At 38.0% G+C, this 20,671-nt stretch overlaps 1 protein-coding gene across 2 annotated transcripts; it reads right to left on the bottom strand.

Annotated features, from left to right (window-relative positions):
* Window positions 1–3,970: 3,970 nt before the first annotated feature.
* LOC135615074 (polyadenylation and cleavage factor homolog 4-like) lies at window positions 3,971–13,248 on the bottom strand. 2 transcript variants are annotated; one of them, XM_065113091.1, is made up of 8 exons: window positions 12,812–13,248; window positions 12,006–12,107; window positions 11,433–11,696; window positions 9,287–9,426; window positions 8,755–9,181; window positions 6,909–7,898; window positions 6,276–6,811; window positions 3,971–4,773 (listed from the first exon to the last, which is right to left on the bottom strand). In XM_065113091.1, exons 1-7 carry the CDS (start codon window positions 13,118–13,120, stop codon window positions 6,278–6,280), a joined length of 2,766 nt encoding a protein of 921 aa, XP_064969163.1. In that variant the 5' UTR covers window positions 13,121–13,248; the 3' UTR covers window positions 3,971–4,773; window positions 6,276–6,277. The 2 variants fall into 2 exon arrangements, with proteins under 2 accessions (XP_064969163.1, XP_064969162.1); XM_065113090.1 differs by having other exon boundaries at window positions 8,755–9,426.
* Window positions 13,249–20,671: the final 7,423 nt, after the last annotated feature.

The following is a 20,671-nucleotide window of genomic DNA, read 5'->3' as shown; positions in this document are numbered from 1 at the left end:
TGTGTGATAGGTTAAAAGAAGAGAAGTTTAACAGAGTGAAATCCACAGTAGTACAAATCAGTCTCTAACATCAGTTCAATAGTCAGTATATGTAAATGCACATTCTTAATGACTTGATGAAATCTCTTGTGAAAATTAAGGCTTTTCAAGCAATTTCTTTAGCCACTTTTGATGTGGCTAAAGAACACCCATCAAATTCTTGTAAATAAATTTAAATCTATAAGATCAACCATCAAATCCTTGTAAGTTAATCATATTATTAACCACTTTTGATGTGGCAATATTATAATCTCTAACTTAGGCTCTCCATCATATTTATTGAGTGTAAACACACAACTCAAAATCTTTAACCTAAGTTAATAGGTCAACATAAATTTTCTTCCAAACTAAAACCAAGCTTCTAATACAACAAATAGCCACACATCACATACAAACACCACAGATGAGGTTGCATCTCATGTACTGGATTCAATTTTTCATCACACATCACCCTCATGACATACATACCGTACCAAATACTTGGTGTGATGACCGAAATATAGTAGTAATAAGGCAGCAAAAGTGTTGCACATCTGACAAGAGTTAGGTGAATCAGAAGTATATTTAGGGCTTGTTTGTACTGTTCTACAGGCACCAGCACCAGGTTATGTTATATTGTTCTCGTTTTACTGCAACCTAATTCTTTTTCTGAATGAATCATAAGTTGTTTTTATCCCAAGGAATGAAAGCCATGATTCAATTGGAAACCTGTCCTACAGTGGGTCTTACCCTATGAAGGAAGAGCAACATAGTCTTGTATGAAGACTGAGAATTGGCTTCCAAATGCCAAGATAAAGCCTCATTCAAAAACATAGAAGTAAAGATGGGACAATGTTAAGAATGTCAAGAATAATTTCCTGGCTCATACTGACACAACATATTTTTGAGGAGGTAGATTGGAAAGAATCATCTTATTCAAAGCTAAATAGTATGTATGGCCTTTCTGAAGAAAATAAGGCTTTCTTCTTTACAATCCAAAAGAGAAAACATCAAGTGTTCAGTTTTTTTTGTTTTTATTTTTATTTTACTTCAAGCACCTGCTACATGTTTGTCTTCTTAAGGCATGCATGAGGAGCTCCCAGACCTAAGCCTTCTCCCAATGACAACAAAACAGAAAATATCTTACCACTATGGTGAAGTGCTTTTAGACCGCATCACACTCTTCAACTCCATTGGCAAGTGTGACAAACTGCATAGGCTAAAGATAAAAGAAAGAGGGTAGAGTTGAGGTGCAGATTCAGCAGCCCTAAACATGCACTAACAACAATAACAACTGTAACATGCATCACTGGCTAATCTATTTTGAGACTAGAGGTTTACACCTGATTATTTTGAGCTATATTAGATTCTGGTAATGTTAAATTAATTTTTGAAGTTTAATGCCACACTGCTTTGTTGTCAAGGATTCATATTGTGTTTTGATTTTTTAATGATTTTGTTTTAGGGTTTTGGCATTGTTTGAAAGAGTATTATAGTCTTAGGGATTATCAAAGAAATAACATTAGTTTGTCTTGTGAACAGCCTCTGTCAAATTCTCTCTTTGGATGAAACCCAGAAAAGAGTGTTATTATTGTAGGATCTACAGCCACAGGAATTCCATATGCATTGATGAGTTTCTTAAGTGCATCAAATGTTTTACATCCTGAAGCTAACAAAAGAATTGGTTTCAGTAGCTACCAAGAGTACAAGCTTACCTTTGTTAAAAAAATAAATTCAATTTAATTTTCTTTATCTCTGGTATTGGGAAGGGATATCAATAAAAGATGCATGAAAAAAATTGGACAGTCAGCATGCACGAATTTTATAGTGAGGCATATGACAGTGAATGGAATCTTTTAATATGTGTCTATTAACCCATGGAGATTCATAATATAATGTGTGAGAAGTAATTATCAAAAATCATCATCTCTCTACTCCATCAAAGTTCCACAGCTTTTCCCTTTTCTTATCAATCTTTTCTCAATGAGATTATAAAGAAGACATCTTTTCACCTCATTGGAAGATATCTTGCAATCTCTCATGAGATGTAGAACTCTTCTTGATTGTGGATATGCAAATGATGGATGGTGGGAAAGACATGCAGAAGAAAAGGTCAGTAATGTGTGTGTGTGCATAGTAGTATTTTGAATCTTTTTAAGAATAGTAGTATTTTGAGTTCCCAATGCTACTTAAAAATCTTCCCTCGAGAAAAGAACTCTTGACTAAAAATAACTTTTTCCTCCTTTTAACTGGATCGCTTCAGATGTCTTTACCATAGACTAGATAATGTGAATGGATTATACTAAACAGGTAAGTCTTCTCTGTTTCTTCATTAAAATCTTTCTCATCTTAACATTTTGTTTATAAAATCAAAATCCATATTTAACATACAAAATACAGTGATTTCACATTATCCATCTTGTCAAGAGACAGATAACGTGATTAAAATGTATACATAAACAGTGATCTGATAAAATTCTGTGAGAGACTGGAAAAGGAATCAAGTAGATTCTGTAGCAACTTCTACCAATATCCTTAAAAAAAGCTGTATCAAGTCATTGAGGTGTTGGTATATATTAAACCTTCAATCATAAATTTGTCATAGGACCACTGAATCCATGTATCAGCAACAAGGCCAAATTATGAACTTGATGCTGCTCCAATGCATTAAAAACATTACATGAACCAAGGTTTGCTTCCAATGTTAGATGCAAGAGGAATGTTGGTGCAATCTAGTTGCATTTAGCAATATATTGAAACAAAATGGGAGCTTTAGTAAGATCAATCGTTACACTTGAAACAACATTTTGATGACTCTTTTTCAGAAGAATTTGCTATTAAATAACTACAATAAACAGTATGTTAGGTATCATCTTAACCAATCCACAAGTTGTAAAGGAATCAAACTCTATCATGCCAATTCTAGACTCGGGAGACCATCTTAATAATTATTCGTTGCGGGTGCCAGTGGAATGAATAAAGCAACACAGCATGATCCATGGTCCTATTCAAATGATCCTTTATTGAGGCAGTTCAGTGTTCAAGGAGACAACATAGTGATGAGTTGTTTATTGTGTGAGAGCTATTTGCAGTTGAATAAATAGGGCACTGATAAGTAAGCCAAGAAAGATGCAATGTGAACAACTACATACCAAGTCAATGATGATAAGATGTTGAGGAAGAAATGCCACACGGGAAATCCTCTGAAATATTTTGAACAGTGACTTGAAACAATGGCACACCAGCAAGCATTCCCCATGGGGGAGCAAGTGGCTGGAAGAACCTGAAATAGTTATCACAGTTAGAAAAAAGTCATTACAGTTGAAACAATGGCACACCAGCAACAGATCCATCATTAGGTAAACAAACTTTGTCTTGGGTATTAAGCATTCAAGACATGAGAACATCATCTGATATAAGGTTACCTACATCAACCTTCTATAGACCCCGTACGATTTTGTGTACATGACCACTGATCAGGTGCAACAAAATGTAACTATAATTAAGTTACTGAAACATGAAGTTAAACTGTGCAACAATAGAGCAAACTATGGAATGGTAATCCTAGGAGATGAGACTGGTACAAGACAAAACAGTTACCAGATTGTCGCAGCCAAAGCCCATGTAGAACACTTGTCATGCTAACAGAATAACCATCACACAGGTACATGAACCGGAAAGCTTCCCATCCTTTAGTGAAACAAAAAATAATGCATCACGTACTTTGAAATAGTTACAGAAACAATCTATCTGATTCATGCAGAACAACGATCTTCCCATTGCACACAAGTTACTGAAACATAAAGTTCAACTGTGCAACAATAGAGCAAACTACTGACTGGTAATCTTTACAGATGAGATTGGTAAAAACCAAAACTGTTACCAGATTGCAGCAGCCAAAGACCATGTAGAACACTTGTCACAGTAACAGAATAACCATCACAGAGGCACATGAACAAGGAAGCTCCACAACCTTTAGTGGAATAAAAACTAATACATCACGTACTTTGACATAGTAACAGAAAGAATCTGTCTGATTCATGCAGAACAATGATCTTCCCATTACAACAAAGCATTTGTCACCAAAGACAGACTTGACAAGGCATTTAAGATGCAAAGATTTGACAGGGATGTGGAGATTTATAAATACATTCAATATCTTTAGCCGCAAATCATGACACTTCAAATTCAGGTTGTCAGATTCAGGCTTTTTTGTTTAAAAAAGAAGGAAAGGATAGTTCCATAGCCGCTGCTGCTACAGTTCCAGAGGCATTGTCCATGCTTATGTATCCTCATCCACCAACCGGTGAAGGGTAAATTGCTACACTCAAAATATTTTACTCTCCCTGCAAAACACTGTACAAGAGGAAAAAAAAGAAAGAAACGGGGAATAGAAGAAAATAATGACACAGAAAGTCAAATCATGAGAAGAGAAATGTTACTCTCTAGACCACATCACCACACCACTAAAATTTTAGACATAGCATCAAATGAAGCTTTTCATAATATAATGTAAAAGCACAAGAGAGTAAAAGAAGAGATGGATTAAACATATAGACTTTGGTACAGTAGGTACACAGATCTAAATTTACATGTACCGTAATGAATATTATGCCATGGTAGGCTGGCTTGACCATTATGGGAAAGAGATGAAGCTTTGCATACCATGTGGCCCCCAATTCTTCCAAGTTATTTACAGGTTACATAACCTAATGCTGCAATTTCGTGAGCCGATGACATCTGGGGTCAGTTTCCCTGCTTACAGTAAGAAATTAATGGTGTCACAACAGCGGATGATCCTCAACAAGCCACATAACATATGACCTATTAATTCATAATACTAAAATAGGCACTGCTACTCAAAAGAAAATCGGAGAAGTTGAAGGACAGAACTATCCAAAAGGATATCATTGGGTGGTCTAATTGAACAAGTCCTTTCAAGCAACGGTAATCTTCTGCAAAATAAAGAATAGTCATATTCATTATTGGCTCTGCTACATAACTACCTCCCTCAAAACTAGAGACAGAACAATCAGTGTCCCCCAACCATGAAGAAGTTGTTCAAGCATTCTCGACGTCAAAATCTTTTACAACATAATTCATTCAAACACTAGTTTATTGAGCTTTAGCAATTGACATGTATCATTTGATGCACTTGCTTCGTTATTATAACCACTACAAATAGTGGAAATATTTTAAAAAGTTGTTTGTCTAATAACAAAAAAAAGATTAAGCCAGATTCCTTTAAAATAGATGTTGAATATAATGTCTAAGTTCTAAATTTCACAAGGAAAAAGACAAAGAAAACCTATAATTTAGTCCCAAACTCACTACTGTACTATAGAGTTTTAAACATCACATGTTTCTCTTAAGGTTCGCCGTACCGTACCGTACCGGCGTTTCGACTCGTGCTCGGTACGGTATGGTACGGGTGTACCGACCGGTACACCGAGGTGTACCGGTACAGGGCGGTCCGCATACCGACAACTTGTCGGACCGGTATGTACCGCCCGTACCGGGCGGTACGGCTCGGTACGGCAAACCCTGGTTTCTCTAATGTAATATGTTAATGTTCAGGATCTGAAACCTCACAAGTGAAGGCTAGTGATCAGTGTAGGTATGTTTTGCAATATTGCTTCATCATAAATATCAAGCATATTACAAATACCTCCCATCAATATATTGGAACCCTAGAAGAAACCATTGATGGCCCAATTTTGATGGAATTGACATAACTACATCAGATGTTCACATCTAATCCACTTAATTAAAGAGTTCTAACAAATTAAAATATTTTACAAGAACAAAATTCATCCAACTAAACAACTACTAAGGGGGACAAAATCATCATACAAAAGGCAAATACCTCTAGAAAATCAAAGCAAAAAAGAAAACAATATGTATTGAAAGTAAAACACTGGAAAATGCTTTGTTCTTTCTTCTAGAAAAATTAACAAAACCTTCAACTTACCATGCGAATAGATAAGACATATCCACAATGAGAGAAATGATTACAGGTAATCAAATTTCAGAAACAATTATCAATGGAACTAGTGTGAGTTCTTGGAATTTACAGGCTTCATATCAAATTTTTTGAAGTTCATCTTAAATCAGAAACAGAATTTGGGCACATAGTAACAATACAACATGGACAGCCATGATTTAACATCCTTCAGTATTCATGTCCAACCAGCACTACAAATATGGCATCTTAAATCATAACTATCAGTGCTCAGTGTAAAACAACATATGCTTACCGTCATGCTTGTACAGAACATTCATTAGACTCAGACCTGCACTTGGCATGGACAATAGGACCTAGCTGAGACCTATCTAAACCTTCAATATATCCATCTGGAGCATTCAAATAAACTGCCCCCTTATACATCCATTCCTCTGTCTCATCACTGTAAAAATCCTCAAAAAGCTCCCCACATAATGCACAAACATTTTGATTTTCGTCTGCAGGAACTGCCACCTCTATGTCTTCCTTTTTTTCTGAAACTGATTCAGTGGGCAAAAACCCAGGAACAACATCGTTTCCTAGTATTTCTGCACCACTTAGCCATTCCTTTGCACTCACGTACCATTTGCGAGAGGGCTTTTGTTTACGGTTCTTTGATATCCGGTTTTTCGTTACATGCCAATCCATGTGACTACTGTGCTCTTCTTGGCCCTTGAAACGTAGGCCACAAGTTGCACATTTCCTTGGAAGGTCATCATACAAAGCATTAATTGCAGACTCATGCCTCACTTTAAGAAGTTCAATATCAAATTCAATTCCCAAAGTTTCCTGTAAAATTACAGCACATGCTTCAATAAAGAAACATCATTTGAGGCAAAGATTGCAACATAAGAAATAAAACCAGATTATTAAGCCATTGATGTACCTGGCTTTGGACAGATGGCTTCAATGATATCAACCCTTGTTCCATGAGACTACCAATAAGGCCTGAATAAGCACTTGCAGGAGAGCTAGATATTGAGGAACTCATAGTTTGAGGGATAGGTCCCATTTGTGATGAGGCAGGACGTGGTCCAGGAGGCAAAGGTGGCAAAAGGCTACCATGTAAATGTAATGATGTATCAATTGTTCTGTGCACTGCAACAGAAGGTGTGGCAAATGAAGAACATGGCAAAACAGAAACCACAGAAACCCCAGTTCCTAATGTTTGCAAGTGATTTACAGGCTGGCCAATTAAATAAGATGAAACCAGGGCTGTTGCAGGTGGGAGAATACTCCCATAAGTCTCTGGAGTCTGCATTGGCATAGAAATTCCTTGTACCTGACTTTGCTGATTCAGATGCGTGTTACTAGGAGGTTGGTAGGGAAAATGGAGAAATTTAACTGACTCTGAACTATACTTATCAACAATATCATATTGCTTCTCAGGCACAAATATACGTGGGTCGGCTCCTTGGTTCATTAGCAACTTATTAGGTTCAGAAATATCAAGTTGACCATTGACCAGCTTTTGATTTGGAGGTATGGAGAGAAAAGACAGTGACTGAGATTTATGAGCAGAAGGCAACATATCTTGAGGAGGTGAATATGGTCTTAGTGTTGATTGCCTATCTATCACGGCTGTGTTTATTTTCAAAGGATCATCATGAGCATTTGATAAGCTCCGGAGTGGTAGTTCTATGTCAGGCAAGCTATCATGTGCTACAGGGAGTTTCTGACCAATAGAAGGTGCCACTCCCCCTAATGCAAGAGCCGTGCTACGTGATCTTGGGCTAAGGCTCTGCCGCGAAGACTGTGGGAACATACAACTAAACTTTCCAGAATCTCGAGTACGGTTCGACTTCTGATGGTGAGGGGGGGACCCAGTCTGACTTGTTGTACCATCCAGATACATCATCATTGATCCAGGATGAGACTGCAACACGTACAATCCCAACTATCAATTAATACTTGTTTATTTATGGTTTTTATGAACTTAGTAAAAGGCTTAGCTTCAAAGGACTAGTGTTAAAAAAAAAACTAGATATTTCAATGCAGGAAAAAAAGAAAAGGAAAAAAGGGCATGCCAGGTTCCTTTGTAATCAGATTTCTAGTAAACTTTGATTGTGCAATCACATTTCCCAAGGAAAAGAACAAATGAAAAAAATTCATGCAAAGAGGCAAGTTTCTGTTTTCACACCATCAGTGATGTCAACTATTTCAGGTTAGTTTCAGCAGTTCCTAAATATTCAAAATGGGATAGACAATGTTTAACAAAATCTAATTATCAAGGAATAAGTATTTGGATCTTTTCTTATAAACAAAAAAAAATGGTGGGTTAGCAAAGTGCTGAGATGTTGTTGATCCCTCCTGGTCCATATCAGTGGTTTATGGGTTGCTACCAATATGCCAATCTGCATAGATGATTGTGCAAAAATTTACATAGAAACTGGCTTTGGTCCTAGATCAAAATAAAAAAGGTAACCAAAAACAAATTGTGGTGAAACAGTTGCAGCCAAATGCTGTTTCATCTAAAAGGCATCTTATTTAAACATTTTGAACATGCCAAAAGATCATCTAAAAGACATTTAATAGTCATTCTTCACGTATAACTAGTACTAGAACTTTGAACTACTAGAAGAGGCAGCATTAGATATGAGTTATAATATAGACTTATCCATAATCTAAAGTGGCAACAGAAAGTAGACAAGGAAAATAATGCTATGGTCAATACCCCAATGACAAGTAATCCTATCATCAACAATAAAAGAGGAATCATCGGCTGCACGAACCTGGGTTTGGACAGGCCAACTGTGCCTTTGAAAATCTGTTTCCAGCATTGCAGGATTAGATATGGATATACCAGTTCGGTTGCTAAAGCTTCCAGAACTAGGTCCAAATGGTGGCAGGCTATTCCTTCTGCTCTGATCAGCTAAAGTTGGACTCATACTCTCCCAGACATACTCCTCTTCATCGGAGTTCTTCCATTTTCTGGTGGCTGCTTCACTGGCTATGCCATTCACATCAAGACGTTGAACCTTTGGAAACTTCTCATAGGAAGAAACTCTTCCTCTAGGATTTCCATATGCATCAATCAAGTCTCTTGGGTGCTGTTTGCCATATCCATATTTATGGTTGTGCGGCATGGACACTTCTACATGATAAGGATCTTCATTGGATGGCTTGCTCCTGTCAGCCTGACTATTAGGATCACTAACTCTGCCAGGTCCATACACAAATCCAGAATGAGATGGAGAAGCCATTCCACCAATCTTCCTAGCAGAAATACCATTATAAAATCTCATATTAGGTGGTGAAACATGCCTTCTCACACCGATTCTTGGAGGAGATGATGACAGTGATATCTTGTTCTTCAAATGAGGCATTGACCCTCCTGCTCCAATCACTGAGGACGCATGCACCATTGCAGTTTGAGGTGGACCTGCCCCCGATGTCCCAAGGTCCTGGGGTAGCAATTCAGGTAGATCAAAATCAGATTCACTGTACTGTTTGGAGGGTTTCTACTCATAAACGTGTAAACTAGAAGAAACACTTGTATGTGGTATACCCTACAAAGAGAAGTAATATGACTCTATTATGCACAGAGAAAAGGAAACAACAAAGAGACATTTAGATTAAATTAGAACAACTAGCAATGACCATCAGATGTCCAATTACCACTGCTCTCTGTTCTCTTTGTACAAGCTTGTTGTCAGTGTCACAGGCTTACAGCACACAGTCATGGAGGTGCTTTTGACCACATTTGGTTAATACAATCTGGACTAGAAAATTTATAAAACTAAATTGGGATTTCAGAATAAGAGCCCCAGTTTGGGGCAAACTGGAAAAGAAATCAAAAGTTAGTCTCTTTCAGAGTCCTCCATTCAAGAATCAAATCTTCCAGTATAAAGCCAAGACCATAAAAGGTGGCATACTGGTGCAATTCATAGCATAATTGAACAGCCTCTTAAAAATTGCATCAAATCAGTTCAAAATTTGAACTAGCTTATGTTTTAGGTTTAAAACAATGAAGTAGATTAGGAGTGGAAACAGCACAAGTAGAAGAGTAGACGGAGGAGAATGATAATGGGAGGAAGGCACAAGGAGGAAGAGGAGGAGGACAAGTATAGGAAGAGAAGAGGTGTAGAAGAAGTATATCGGACCAGAGTGGTCCAGCAAAGTACTTAAGTTTGTCTCATGCTAAGACCCAAGAGAGTTACCCAGGAATGTTTTTTTTTTGTATAGTGGCATGAAATCCTCAAACTTCATATTCTCATCCGGTTAATAAGCATTTGATTCCTTCTTACACCACCATCACAACTATTTTATATTCATTTGGTTGAAAGCTTTATCCACCTCGTAAACACCATACGTTGCCATCAACACCAACATCAAGCTGTAATGTCCCAACTATTTATAGCAAGCTACATAGGTCCCTTTTCCCCCATTGAGCTCTACACAAAGCAATATCCTTACATGCTGACACATAAAATAGAATATTGTTTTCCCTACTCCATCACATAGGTAATAAATTGATAAAAAATAAAATGAATCAAGAACAGAGCAAAAGCAAGAAGGTTGGATTTAGGTATGGTCAAATATACCAAAACTTTATGTGGAGAGATTATTTATGCAATTCAAATCCATGATACTTTATATACATATGTAAGTATATATGTGTGTGTGTGTGTATGTAGAGAGAGAGAGAGAGAGAGCAAGAGAGAAGGCAATATCCAAGAAAATAGAGTAGAAGTAAGAAAAACAAGTCACAAAAGCTTGCAAAAAGAATGGTGAGATTAGACACAAATAAAAAGATTGGCAAAGTTCAAAGAATCTTTGAATTGCCAGTATAAATCTTAACCAATCCTATAATCTGAACCATAATGCTGACAATAAGTAAATGTGAAATTTCCCAAATTTTTGCAGAATACCAGTTCAAGCTGGTCATTTGTCAATACTCCAACAATTTTATCTCTTATGTTTTAACTATGTTCCCTTTTGCAGTACAGTGTAACCAGCCAAATAATGGAACATTGTTTCAACAGAGGGAGAAAACATATGTTACATTAATATAATTGTCAAACTTCTGCATAATGAATAATTGAAGATCATCATAAATCTTGGTTAGCAAGCCTCCAGCTAAGATTAAAACAGTCATATTAGAATGTTTCCACATTTATTAGAGACATGAAAAAGCATTCAGTAAAAAAATTAGAAGTGCACAGAAAATTTTTGAAGTAGAATCAGACCATGCTTCAAGGTTCTCTGAAGCAAGTCCCTCCAAACATTACAATTCATAATCAGACTCCTGCACATTATTGCATGGGTCCACTGAATGTGTCTGTGTCATTAAGCTTCAAAGAGGAGGAAACATGCATCGAAGGATTGAAAAATGTCAAGATTGTCTACCTCTTTAATCATGACACTGAGCTTGCATTTGCATAACAGTAATTGGATATTTGGATCTTACCACAGCAGATTGTTCAAATTGATGTCGTGCTTCCAAGTACTTTGGATTTACATGAATACCACGAGAGTGATGAGGAGATGGAGGTTTTGATTGCCTGGTACTTGTGATCCCTGATGATCTCTTACTCTCAGATGGAGAAAATCGAAGTTCATCCTCAATCTTTTTAAGTATTTTACTGGGGAAGACTTGTGACCAGGTCCCAAAGAGGTGACGCATAGAAGAATACTGGGTAGGATGGACTTGATTGTATGCTTCACAAAAAACCTTTAATAAACACCAACAAAAGAGGGCCAAAGAGAAACAAAATGAGATTTATTGTTTCTGATCATCATTTAACAGAATAAGAAATGCAAGTTTCAGAATACAATCGATTAAGAAAATATAGCAGACTGTGTGCCATTAAACCAATGCATGGAAAACTGCAGTAAGACAGCAAAGATATTTCCTAAAACTTAACAGCACAATAAACATAACCCTCTTTCGATTGATATAAGCTACAAGAAATCCGCTAAAAGTCTAAGACGAACATGGTGGTAGAGGACGAAGATATGCCAAATGCACCATGATGCTCACCTTAGGAAGCCGAGCAGCGAAAATTCTCACATAATGATGTCCTATGTTCTTCACAATACTATCAATAAGGTATAGAGAAGGCAATTTTTGATCCACAGCTACCTGAACACAAATCCATAAAGCATAAAACCCTTTTAGACATGTAGTAAAATGAGAATAATGGACAACAGCTTCTAATTTTAGCTGGGAGAAAAGAAAGAAAATAGTATACAACTCGCCTGATTGCCCTGATTCTAGGAAGAAGAACAGCAAAGCAGTCTAAGCCATACAATTTCAGCTTCCTTAACAAGAACCAACTACGGAATCCATGTTAATTAAAGATTATTTTTCATAAAGAATCCTACGTCAAGCAATATATAAGCCTGCTCAAAGGGCTTGTTCCCAGTTTAATTAAAGGTGAAACAGGACCCATTTTCATTTCCTATCATCACCACAGGAGTCCTAAATTGATTGTATAGAAAATCTCGCTTTAGTGGGCATAAGCGTGTACGGAAGCCACATCAACCTCGGCCAATCATATGCATGCACGAAAGACTAAAAGTAAAGATCTTGGAGTTAGGGTTGCATTGAACATCATGCTAAAATAAAATATAGCAAACGAGATGCTTGCAATGCTACGCAACAAACAAGCCAACAAACTCGAATTGACCACAAGTTTCCCATCAAGGAGTAACCTTTTATTCCTTCTCCCACCTGACCGGAACCTAAATTTTCTTCAATACACACAACCCAATCAGATCAACCGTCTACAAGAACTCAAGGAGCGGCATCCGAGGTCGAAACCGACGTGACATGAAAAATCCCACCTCAAGGATCCGCGTGCAAATGGCGTCCGCGACCTCCTCCGCGTACCGGATATGCTGGCCGGCGATGATGGTGAGATCCGTGATGACGGGCTTCGAGTTGAAGGTGAGCTCGGAGAGGACGTCCTCGTAGCACCGGACTATGTCATCGGCGATGAGGACCGGCTCCTCGCCGGTGGCCTCCCTGAGTTTCTCCTCCCGATCCCGGAGCATGGCGCCGAACCGCTCCGTGATCGAGGGCGCCACAGGCCGCTGCGACGTCGGCCCCGCGGCCCTCGGGTTCTCCCGCGAGGACGGGAACCGCTCCTCCATGGGAGGGCCGGAGTCGCTGCCCCTCGCCCCGCTCCTCGCGCTCGCTGGATAGGATTTCTACTTCGGGTTAGGGTTTGGATCGAGAGAAGCCATAGAGGGGAATAAATGAGTGTGTGTGTGTGTGTGGGGAGGGAAAAGAGAATTGTATTTAATTGTTTTATTCATACCCCCTTCTTCAGTGAAGCCCAACCGTTTCGCAGGAAAAGAGAAGAGGAAAAGAGCAGAGCAGAGAAGAAAAAGGGGGTGAGTTTATAGTGCTTTTGGTGGGGGGAACGGGAAATGTATGATCATGAATTGTTTTCTTAAAGACACTATTTCGACCGCTCCGTGATTAGTGCTATTCGAGAAACGTGATCCTTTGTGGGACCCAGTCGCCATGTGCTTATTCTTTTCTCGGGTGAATGATGCGAGTGAGGCCGCGTGTCGTATGGTTAATGTTTTGAATTATACTAGGCTTTTGGGTTTGGCCCGATGTCGGAGATCCGACCCGCTTACGGAATCGAGATACATCCGGTCGTTGCTGAATCCGACCCGCATCAACTTGCCATGGAGCCTTGTTGATCTTAAAACGTAAAAGAAATAATTCCATTACATACTTATTTATTTTTCATCAAAAATAACATAATTATCTTTTGATTTAAAAATTCATTACAAAAGGAGGAAACTTATATTTTTATTATCTGTGTGTTATGTGCAATATAATCATAATCATATTTATAAGATGAAACACAATCGAATCGATCTCATCAATTACGGGATTTACACATATGTCAAATCTTTTTTTGTGTGATGAGAAATAAAAGAAATATATGACATTGTTATGATAGTAAGAATAACATGAGATTTATATAATAACTTTGACATACCCCTTATAGACTTACAGATAGTTTAGTTAGTATAAACTCCTTGATATTGATATATAGTTATCCATTTATTTTTCTATTATCTTTTTTAATTATTTTTAAATTTCTTTTTTTTATTCCTTTATTATCAAAAAAATTTGTTATTACTTGCCCTGCATTAAATTTGATATTAGAGCTTCTGTTGGGTAAGATCTCAACAAAAGCTTGTTAGGAAGCTATTTTTTTTTCTTTTAGCAAAAAATAAAATCTAATCATAATAGTTAAACACAAGTGAAAGCATAAAAATATGTAATATGTTGTATTAAAATACGAAAATAACCTTTATGCTGGGATTAAATTATGTTTGATTTTCAGATATTTCTGTTTGGTCTTGTACATCTGTGCGTATCTTTAATCTCTATAAGTCTTATCTATTTATAAACGAGATGTCTAAGATAAGATATTAGTACGTCTGTGCGTGTCTTTAATCCCTAGAAGTCTTGTCTATTTATAGACGAGAAGTCTAAGATAAGATATTAGGAGATTTCCTCCCATCAAGATTATGGAATCGTACATTGGAGTTCTATTCGATTGACTAAAATATTTCGGAATCTAATTAGTTATATTATATATCTCATCAACTACAAAAATCTAACAACAAGATCATTATTCTCCTATTGTCAACTTCTTCTGTAAAGCTACTACCTTGATAAAATCTTGCTTATGTAATTCAAATATTATAATATTTGACATTTGATTATCCTTCCTAGTAGATTTTAAGAAATATTTTTTTTGTTTCCTCCAATTTATCAAAAAGCACTAACTCCTCAGGACGTAGGTTGATATAAAGTTGACTCCTACAATTTGTGTAGGGTATTCTTAACCTTCTTATAACTAAGAAATCACAAAATGAGAAAGATGATGTCATTGGTAAGGGATGACTTCTCATCATCCATCTCGAGGGGATTATTGGGAGGAAGAAAAATAAAGAGGGATTCATTGATCTGACCTTCACTATCATCAACTCGAGAGGATTCATTCATCAAGGAAGTTGGGATTCATCATTGTCATTAACTCAAAAGGATGATCAGGAGGGAGAAGAATAAACAAGGATTCATCGATTTGATCTTCGTCATCAAGAATATAACTTGTTCTTTCTCGACGATTTCGATGAATCCTCTTTGTTCTTCTCAACATTTTGCATCAACTCTTTATAAAAAAATCTTCTATTTGAATAGATGTTAACTAGACCTAGAGGAGAATAAGTCATGATTTAGTTGTAGTAAAGATTTTAAGGTTGAGCTACTTGAACTTTGGACATGACATTTTGACACTAAGGTCTATACAAATTATGGAAATTGTTCTGTCGGAATCTAAATAGAATAAACAATTTGGCAATAAGCACAAGTGCATGCACGAATCCAATATTATAGTGACCTTTAGAGGAATTAACAATGATTAACATGAAAATGCATCGAGAACACAAGTGATTACTACTTTGACTTGTTTCCATAATTTGGAGATTATTATGTTCGATATCTTACTATCATTCCGTAGATTTTAAGAAATATTTTTCGATTCCTCAAATTTATTAGAAAATAATAACTCCTCAAAATAGAGGTTCATGTATGATGAGATATAAAAAAATAAATAAACTTTTGTACATGCAGGCTATAACACATAGCGGAATTAAATAAAACCATAATCAAATAGAATACCAAGATATACATGAAAAATTCCTTCAATGTGAAGGGTAAAAACTAAGAGGCAAACTAGAGATAATCTACTATAATAATAATGAATATATAAATCTCAATCTTTTATCCAAAACCCTAGCAAGAATCACAAGAGAATAACTGGGATACAAGGATCACGTCACTATGCATAATATCTAAATCCTCCCTAATTCTCCCCAAATAATCAAAGTAAGAATCTACTGTAGATCTGATCTAATCTGAGATGAAAGCACTATTAGATGATCTGATCTAGTCTCTCTATGTTGTCCTTGTCTTCTTCTCTTTCTTTTTCTTCCTTTTCTGCTTTGATCTCCTCTTTTTCTTTGGAATCCTGTGGCTGTCAAAAACTGTCTCTTTGTTATCGTTTTCTATATCTTTTTATAACCACCACACCCTCCCCTAATATAAATTAGGGTTAGGTTAAGAGAGGGTGAGCTGTAGACTGATAAGCTCACCTTGGGCTAAATATGGACTGTCAGCTCAATAATGTAAACCCTGAACTCCTCTAATTTATGGAGGGTATTGTTAAGCTTCTCCTAACTAAAAAATCATAGAATTAGAAAGACAAGATTGTTGTTGTGGAACAACTTCCCGTCATCCATCTCAGGAAAATTATTGGGTAAGAAAAGAATAGAGAAGGATTTATCGAAGATCTCCACCATCATTTATTCGAGAGGATTATCGATGGAGAAATTAAACAAAAATTTGTCATCCAATCTCAATCATAGTTACCTTGAGAGGATTGTTGAGAGAGAGAAGAGCAAGCAAGCAATTATCGTTTCGATCTATAGTGACCTTCAAAGGAATTATCAATGATTAACGTGAAAAACTCTGAGAACATAAGTGATACTTGCTTTGACTAGTCAAAAAAGGATGAGTCTCTTATATCAGCATTTGGTGATAGAGTTTATGTTTTTTTTTACTTTGGGCACATTTGGGAAGAAAGAAATAAAGTTTCATGACACTGGAAATGAATTTAATTTATTAATGCAGAGTTGATGCAAGAGTAATTTAATTAATTTATTAACCAAATAAATTTAATTAGTTTAGAAAATATTCTATATATATAATAAATTATCACATGACAACATCTAAAATAAAGCAAATGTAGAAAAAGAAAAAAGCAGATTCGTTTTGATTGAAGATCATAAATCTTGATTAAAGTCTAATCAGTTTCGTCATATCATATTTTATGATCAAAATTTATTACATCAATTTGTCATTAAGAGGTCGTAATAACATTATAGAAAATTTGTGATTTTCACCGTAACAATTAGTTTTGAAGTAAGGGTTATATTCTTGATTTATGTTAGAGGCTAACTATATGAGGAAATTTCTCTACTCTGTTGAGGGAAATCCTTCCTCTATTTAGAGCATATAAATAGGGAGAGAACAGCTTCAATGCAATACAACTTCTTTCATAATCTATATCTTCTATCCTCTTTCAACATGGTATCAGAGCAATGTGGAAGACAATGATATCTCCAAAGCATCATCGACTATATCAACGCAAACTATGTCCATGACATCATTGTTGGTGCCTCCAGCAGAAATGCACTAACGAAATGAACCAGCTTTTTTGCTAGACCAGCTTCCCCACCAGACCCGCTTCCCCATTTGCTAGTCCCATCTCCACTTGGCCGATCTCTACTGGCGCAAACGTGGAAGAGGAAGGCCCCATCCAGAGCGAGGAGATCAAAAAGAGTGAGGAAGAGGAAGGTCGACTTCCATCCATCGCTTCGTCCCTTCTTCTTGTCTCTCACTCTTCCTGCCTCCTCCCCCTCTTTTCTTCTTTCTGCTACCACTACCTAGAGAAAAGAAAGAAAGCTAACCTCTAACACACCAGATGGCTTGCTCTCTCTCGGGTGCTGCTGTTCTCGCGGCATCTCTCTCGGGTGCTACTGTTCTCGTGACATCTCTCTCCGACAGCATTACCCTCTTCGTCGACTGTAGATTTCTTCCACTAATCGACTGTAGATTTCTTCCACTAATCGCTACAGATTTCTTCCTCTAATCGTTGCAGATTTCTCCTCCTCTAGCTTCGTTGCAACATCACTGCTGCTTCCTCCTCTATCATCGTTGTAGCTTCCTCGAGCATCGCTGCAACCTCTTCCTTAGCAGCAGCAATCTACTCTTGCTCTTCCCACAAGCAAGAGATCCCTCAAGCCTTCTCCCTCCCTCCTCCTTTTCTATAAAGATCACTCTTCAAAAAAAAAAAAAAAACAGCAAAAAAATAGTAAAAAAAATGAAAAATAGAGAAAAAAAATGCCTGGGATGTCTTCTTTATCTTCTTCTGATATTCTAGTTACTATTTCTGCAAGGACTCATAGTACTTCGTCTACAAGGCTTATCTCCATCAATACTGCTACGCTACTCCCTTTCAAGTTATCAAATGGTGGTAACTATGCATTCTGGCAGGCTCAATTTTCTAATCTCTTATTTGGATATGACTTGCTCGGCTACGTTGATGACTCCTTCAGTTGTCCACCAGCCGTGATCAACATCCCCGGAGAACCCAATCTAGTACCAAATCTGGCTCACAAATTGTGGCTGCGTTAAGATCGTCTCATCCTCCAAGTTATTCAAGCTTGCTGGATCCGTCACTCTATTAATATCCTCATGTGGGATTGCTGTTGAAGCATGGTCTAAACTGCAAACTACCTTGGTGAATCATTCGCATACTCGCAAGCTCAGTTTTTTGTCCAAGCTAATGGTGACAAAACAAGAGGGAAGTATTATAATTGATTATCTACAAAATATCGAAATTATCATCGATGATTTGACTTTGATAGGTCATTCCCTATGTGATGATGAGATCATCATTCATACCCTTAATGGTCTTGGAGACGAATACAAGGAGTTGGCAGCTGCAATTCGGGCATGTGACACGCTAGTATCATTTGAAGAACTCTATGACAAGTTGACTGATTATGAGATGTATTTGAAGCATGAGGATAAACTGCCTGGACCGACTATCACAGCTCAAGTCAGTCATAAGTCTAAGAGGAAGGGCACTCGGTACCCTCCGAATACCTCCAAAGGTTTGGCCAATACACATCTTGATCATATGGATTTCATGTGAAACCCCCCTTATCCTCCTAATCATAACTTCTCGCAAAGTAGCAACTCCAATAATCGTCCGTCTTAGCATCATGCCCCACCAAGCCACCAAAGACGGGTCGTTTGCCAACTATATGATAAAATCGGACACTCCGCTAAAGTTTGTCGGTCTCGAGCCTGCCTTCCTACTTCGTCCCATTGGCCTCAAGCAAATCTCCTAACTGCTCTGACGACTAGCTAGCTCAATTGGATTATCGACTCTGGTGCCTCCTATCACATTACCGCTGATCTTCAGAATTTTGTTAGGATCGAGAGCACTAAGAGGGGGGGGGGTTGAATTAGTGCAGCGGATATCTTACAGCGATTAAAAACCAAAAGCTGCGTTCGTTCAATAAAAGCTATTATGATGCAAAAGCTAATTCTCAGTTTGTATCTAAGTGCAGTTTGCGTCTAAGCGCAGATTGCGTCTAAGCGCAGTTTGCGTCTAAACACAGTTTGCGTCTAAGCGCAGTTTGCGTCTAAGCGCAGTTTGCGTCTAAACACAGTTTGCGTCTAAGCGCAGTTTTGCGTCTAAGCGCAGTTTACGTCTAAACTCATATTTACGTCTAAACGCAGTTTTACGTCTAAACGCAGATTTACGTCTAAACGCAGATTTACGTCTAAACTTTGAAACTCGTTTGTATACTCGCAGAAGGCAGTATGCAGTTGAAATCAAGACGTAAACGTGAACTGAGAACTGATGATTGTGAGAGGAAAGCCGATTTACGTCTAAATGCAGTTTTACGTTTAAATGTTGAAACTCGTTCGTAAAATTGTAGAGGACAGTTTGCAGTTATCAATAGGATCAAAATGTAAGTGTAAACTGCAAGGAAACTCTTTCGTAAAAGCACGGAAGACAGTTCTGCAGAATCAAACGTAAACGTAAACTGTAATGTACGAAAATACGAATTTACGTCTGAATGCAGATTCGGAAGAACAGCACTTAGAACTTGTTCGTGAAAGCGCAGAGTGCAGTAGTAATGGAGGAGGTTTGCAGTAATGATAAAGTGCTCAAAAATAAACGCAAACCAGAGATTTAGAGTGGTTCGGTCAGCCTTGACCTACTCCACTTTTGGCTTCCTCCACCGACGAGGTTGCCGACGTCAACTAGGGGCCTTCCTTCAATGGGCGAAGGCCAAACTGCCCTTTTACAGTTTCTCTCCTTTTAACAGGCTCAGGAGACAACCTTTACAGACCTTTCTCTCCTCACTTTACAACTGAAAACTTGAAGAACAGAAGGAGGAGACTTAAGGGCTTTACAACACTTTTGAGCTCTTAGAATCACAGAAAAGATCAAGATTTCGGTGTAGGTCTATATCTTTTCAGTGCTGAATGGGTGGGGTATTTATAGGCCCCAACCCAATTCAAATTTCGAGCTCAAAACGATCAAATCCCGGAATTTCGGGATCAGGCGATTGCACCTCTTGACTGGAGAGGTGGCACCGCCTGGCAGAGCTCGAAGTCTGAGCTCAGGCGGTTGCACCTCTCGACTGGAGAGGTGGCACCGCCTGGCAGAGCTCGAAGACTGAGCTCGGACGGTTCCACCTTCTCTGTCAGGGGTGGTTGCACCTTCCTGCCAGAGCTCGAAGACCGAGCTCAGGCGGTGCATCTCCTGACCAGAGAAGTTTCTCTTCTCTGCCAGAGGTGGTTGCACCTTTCTGCCAGAGGTGGTTGCACCTCTCTGCCAGAGGTGGTTGCACCTCTCTGCCAGAGCTCGAGGACTGAGCTTAGGCTGTGCATCTCCTGGCCAGAGAGGTCGTACATCTCTTCCAGAGCTCGAAGACTGAGCTCGGTGATTGCATCACCAGGCAGAGCTCGAAACTTGAGCTCAGGCGGTGCTACCGCTTGACAGAGGAGGTTGCACCGCCCGGTCT

The sequence above is a fragment of the Musa acuminata genome, chromosome BXJ2-6, assembly GCF_036884655.1.
Source record: "Musa acuminata AAA Group cultivar baxijiao chromosome BXJ2-6, Cavendish_Baxijiao_AAA, whole genome shotgun sequence".
Classification (NCBI taxonomy): domain Eukaryota; kingdom Viridiplantae; phylum Streptophyta; class Magnoliopsida; order Zingiberales; family Musaceae; genus Musa; species Musa acuminata.
The sequence above is the reverse complement of the archived record's forward strand: the minus strand, read 5'-3'. Positions and strand labels throughout refer to the sequence as shown.

Coding starts and splice junctions, on each gene's coding strand:
- LOC135615074 (XM_065113090.1), bottom strand. CDS start 13,120: ATGGAGGAGCGGTTCCCGTCCTCGCGGGAGAACCCGAGGGCCGCGGGG. Junction 12,108..12,811: donor TTTGCACGCGGATCCTTGAG/GTGGGATTTTTC, acceptor ATTTGTGTTCAG/GTAGCTGTGGATCAAAAATT. Junction 7,899..8,754: donor GTTGGCCTGTCCAAACCCAG/GTTCGTGCAGCC, acceptor TACGTGTTGCAG/TCTCATCCTGGATCAATGAT.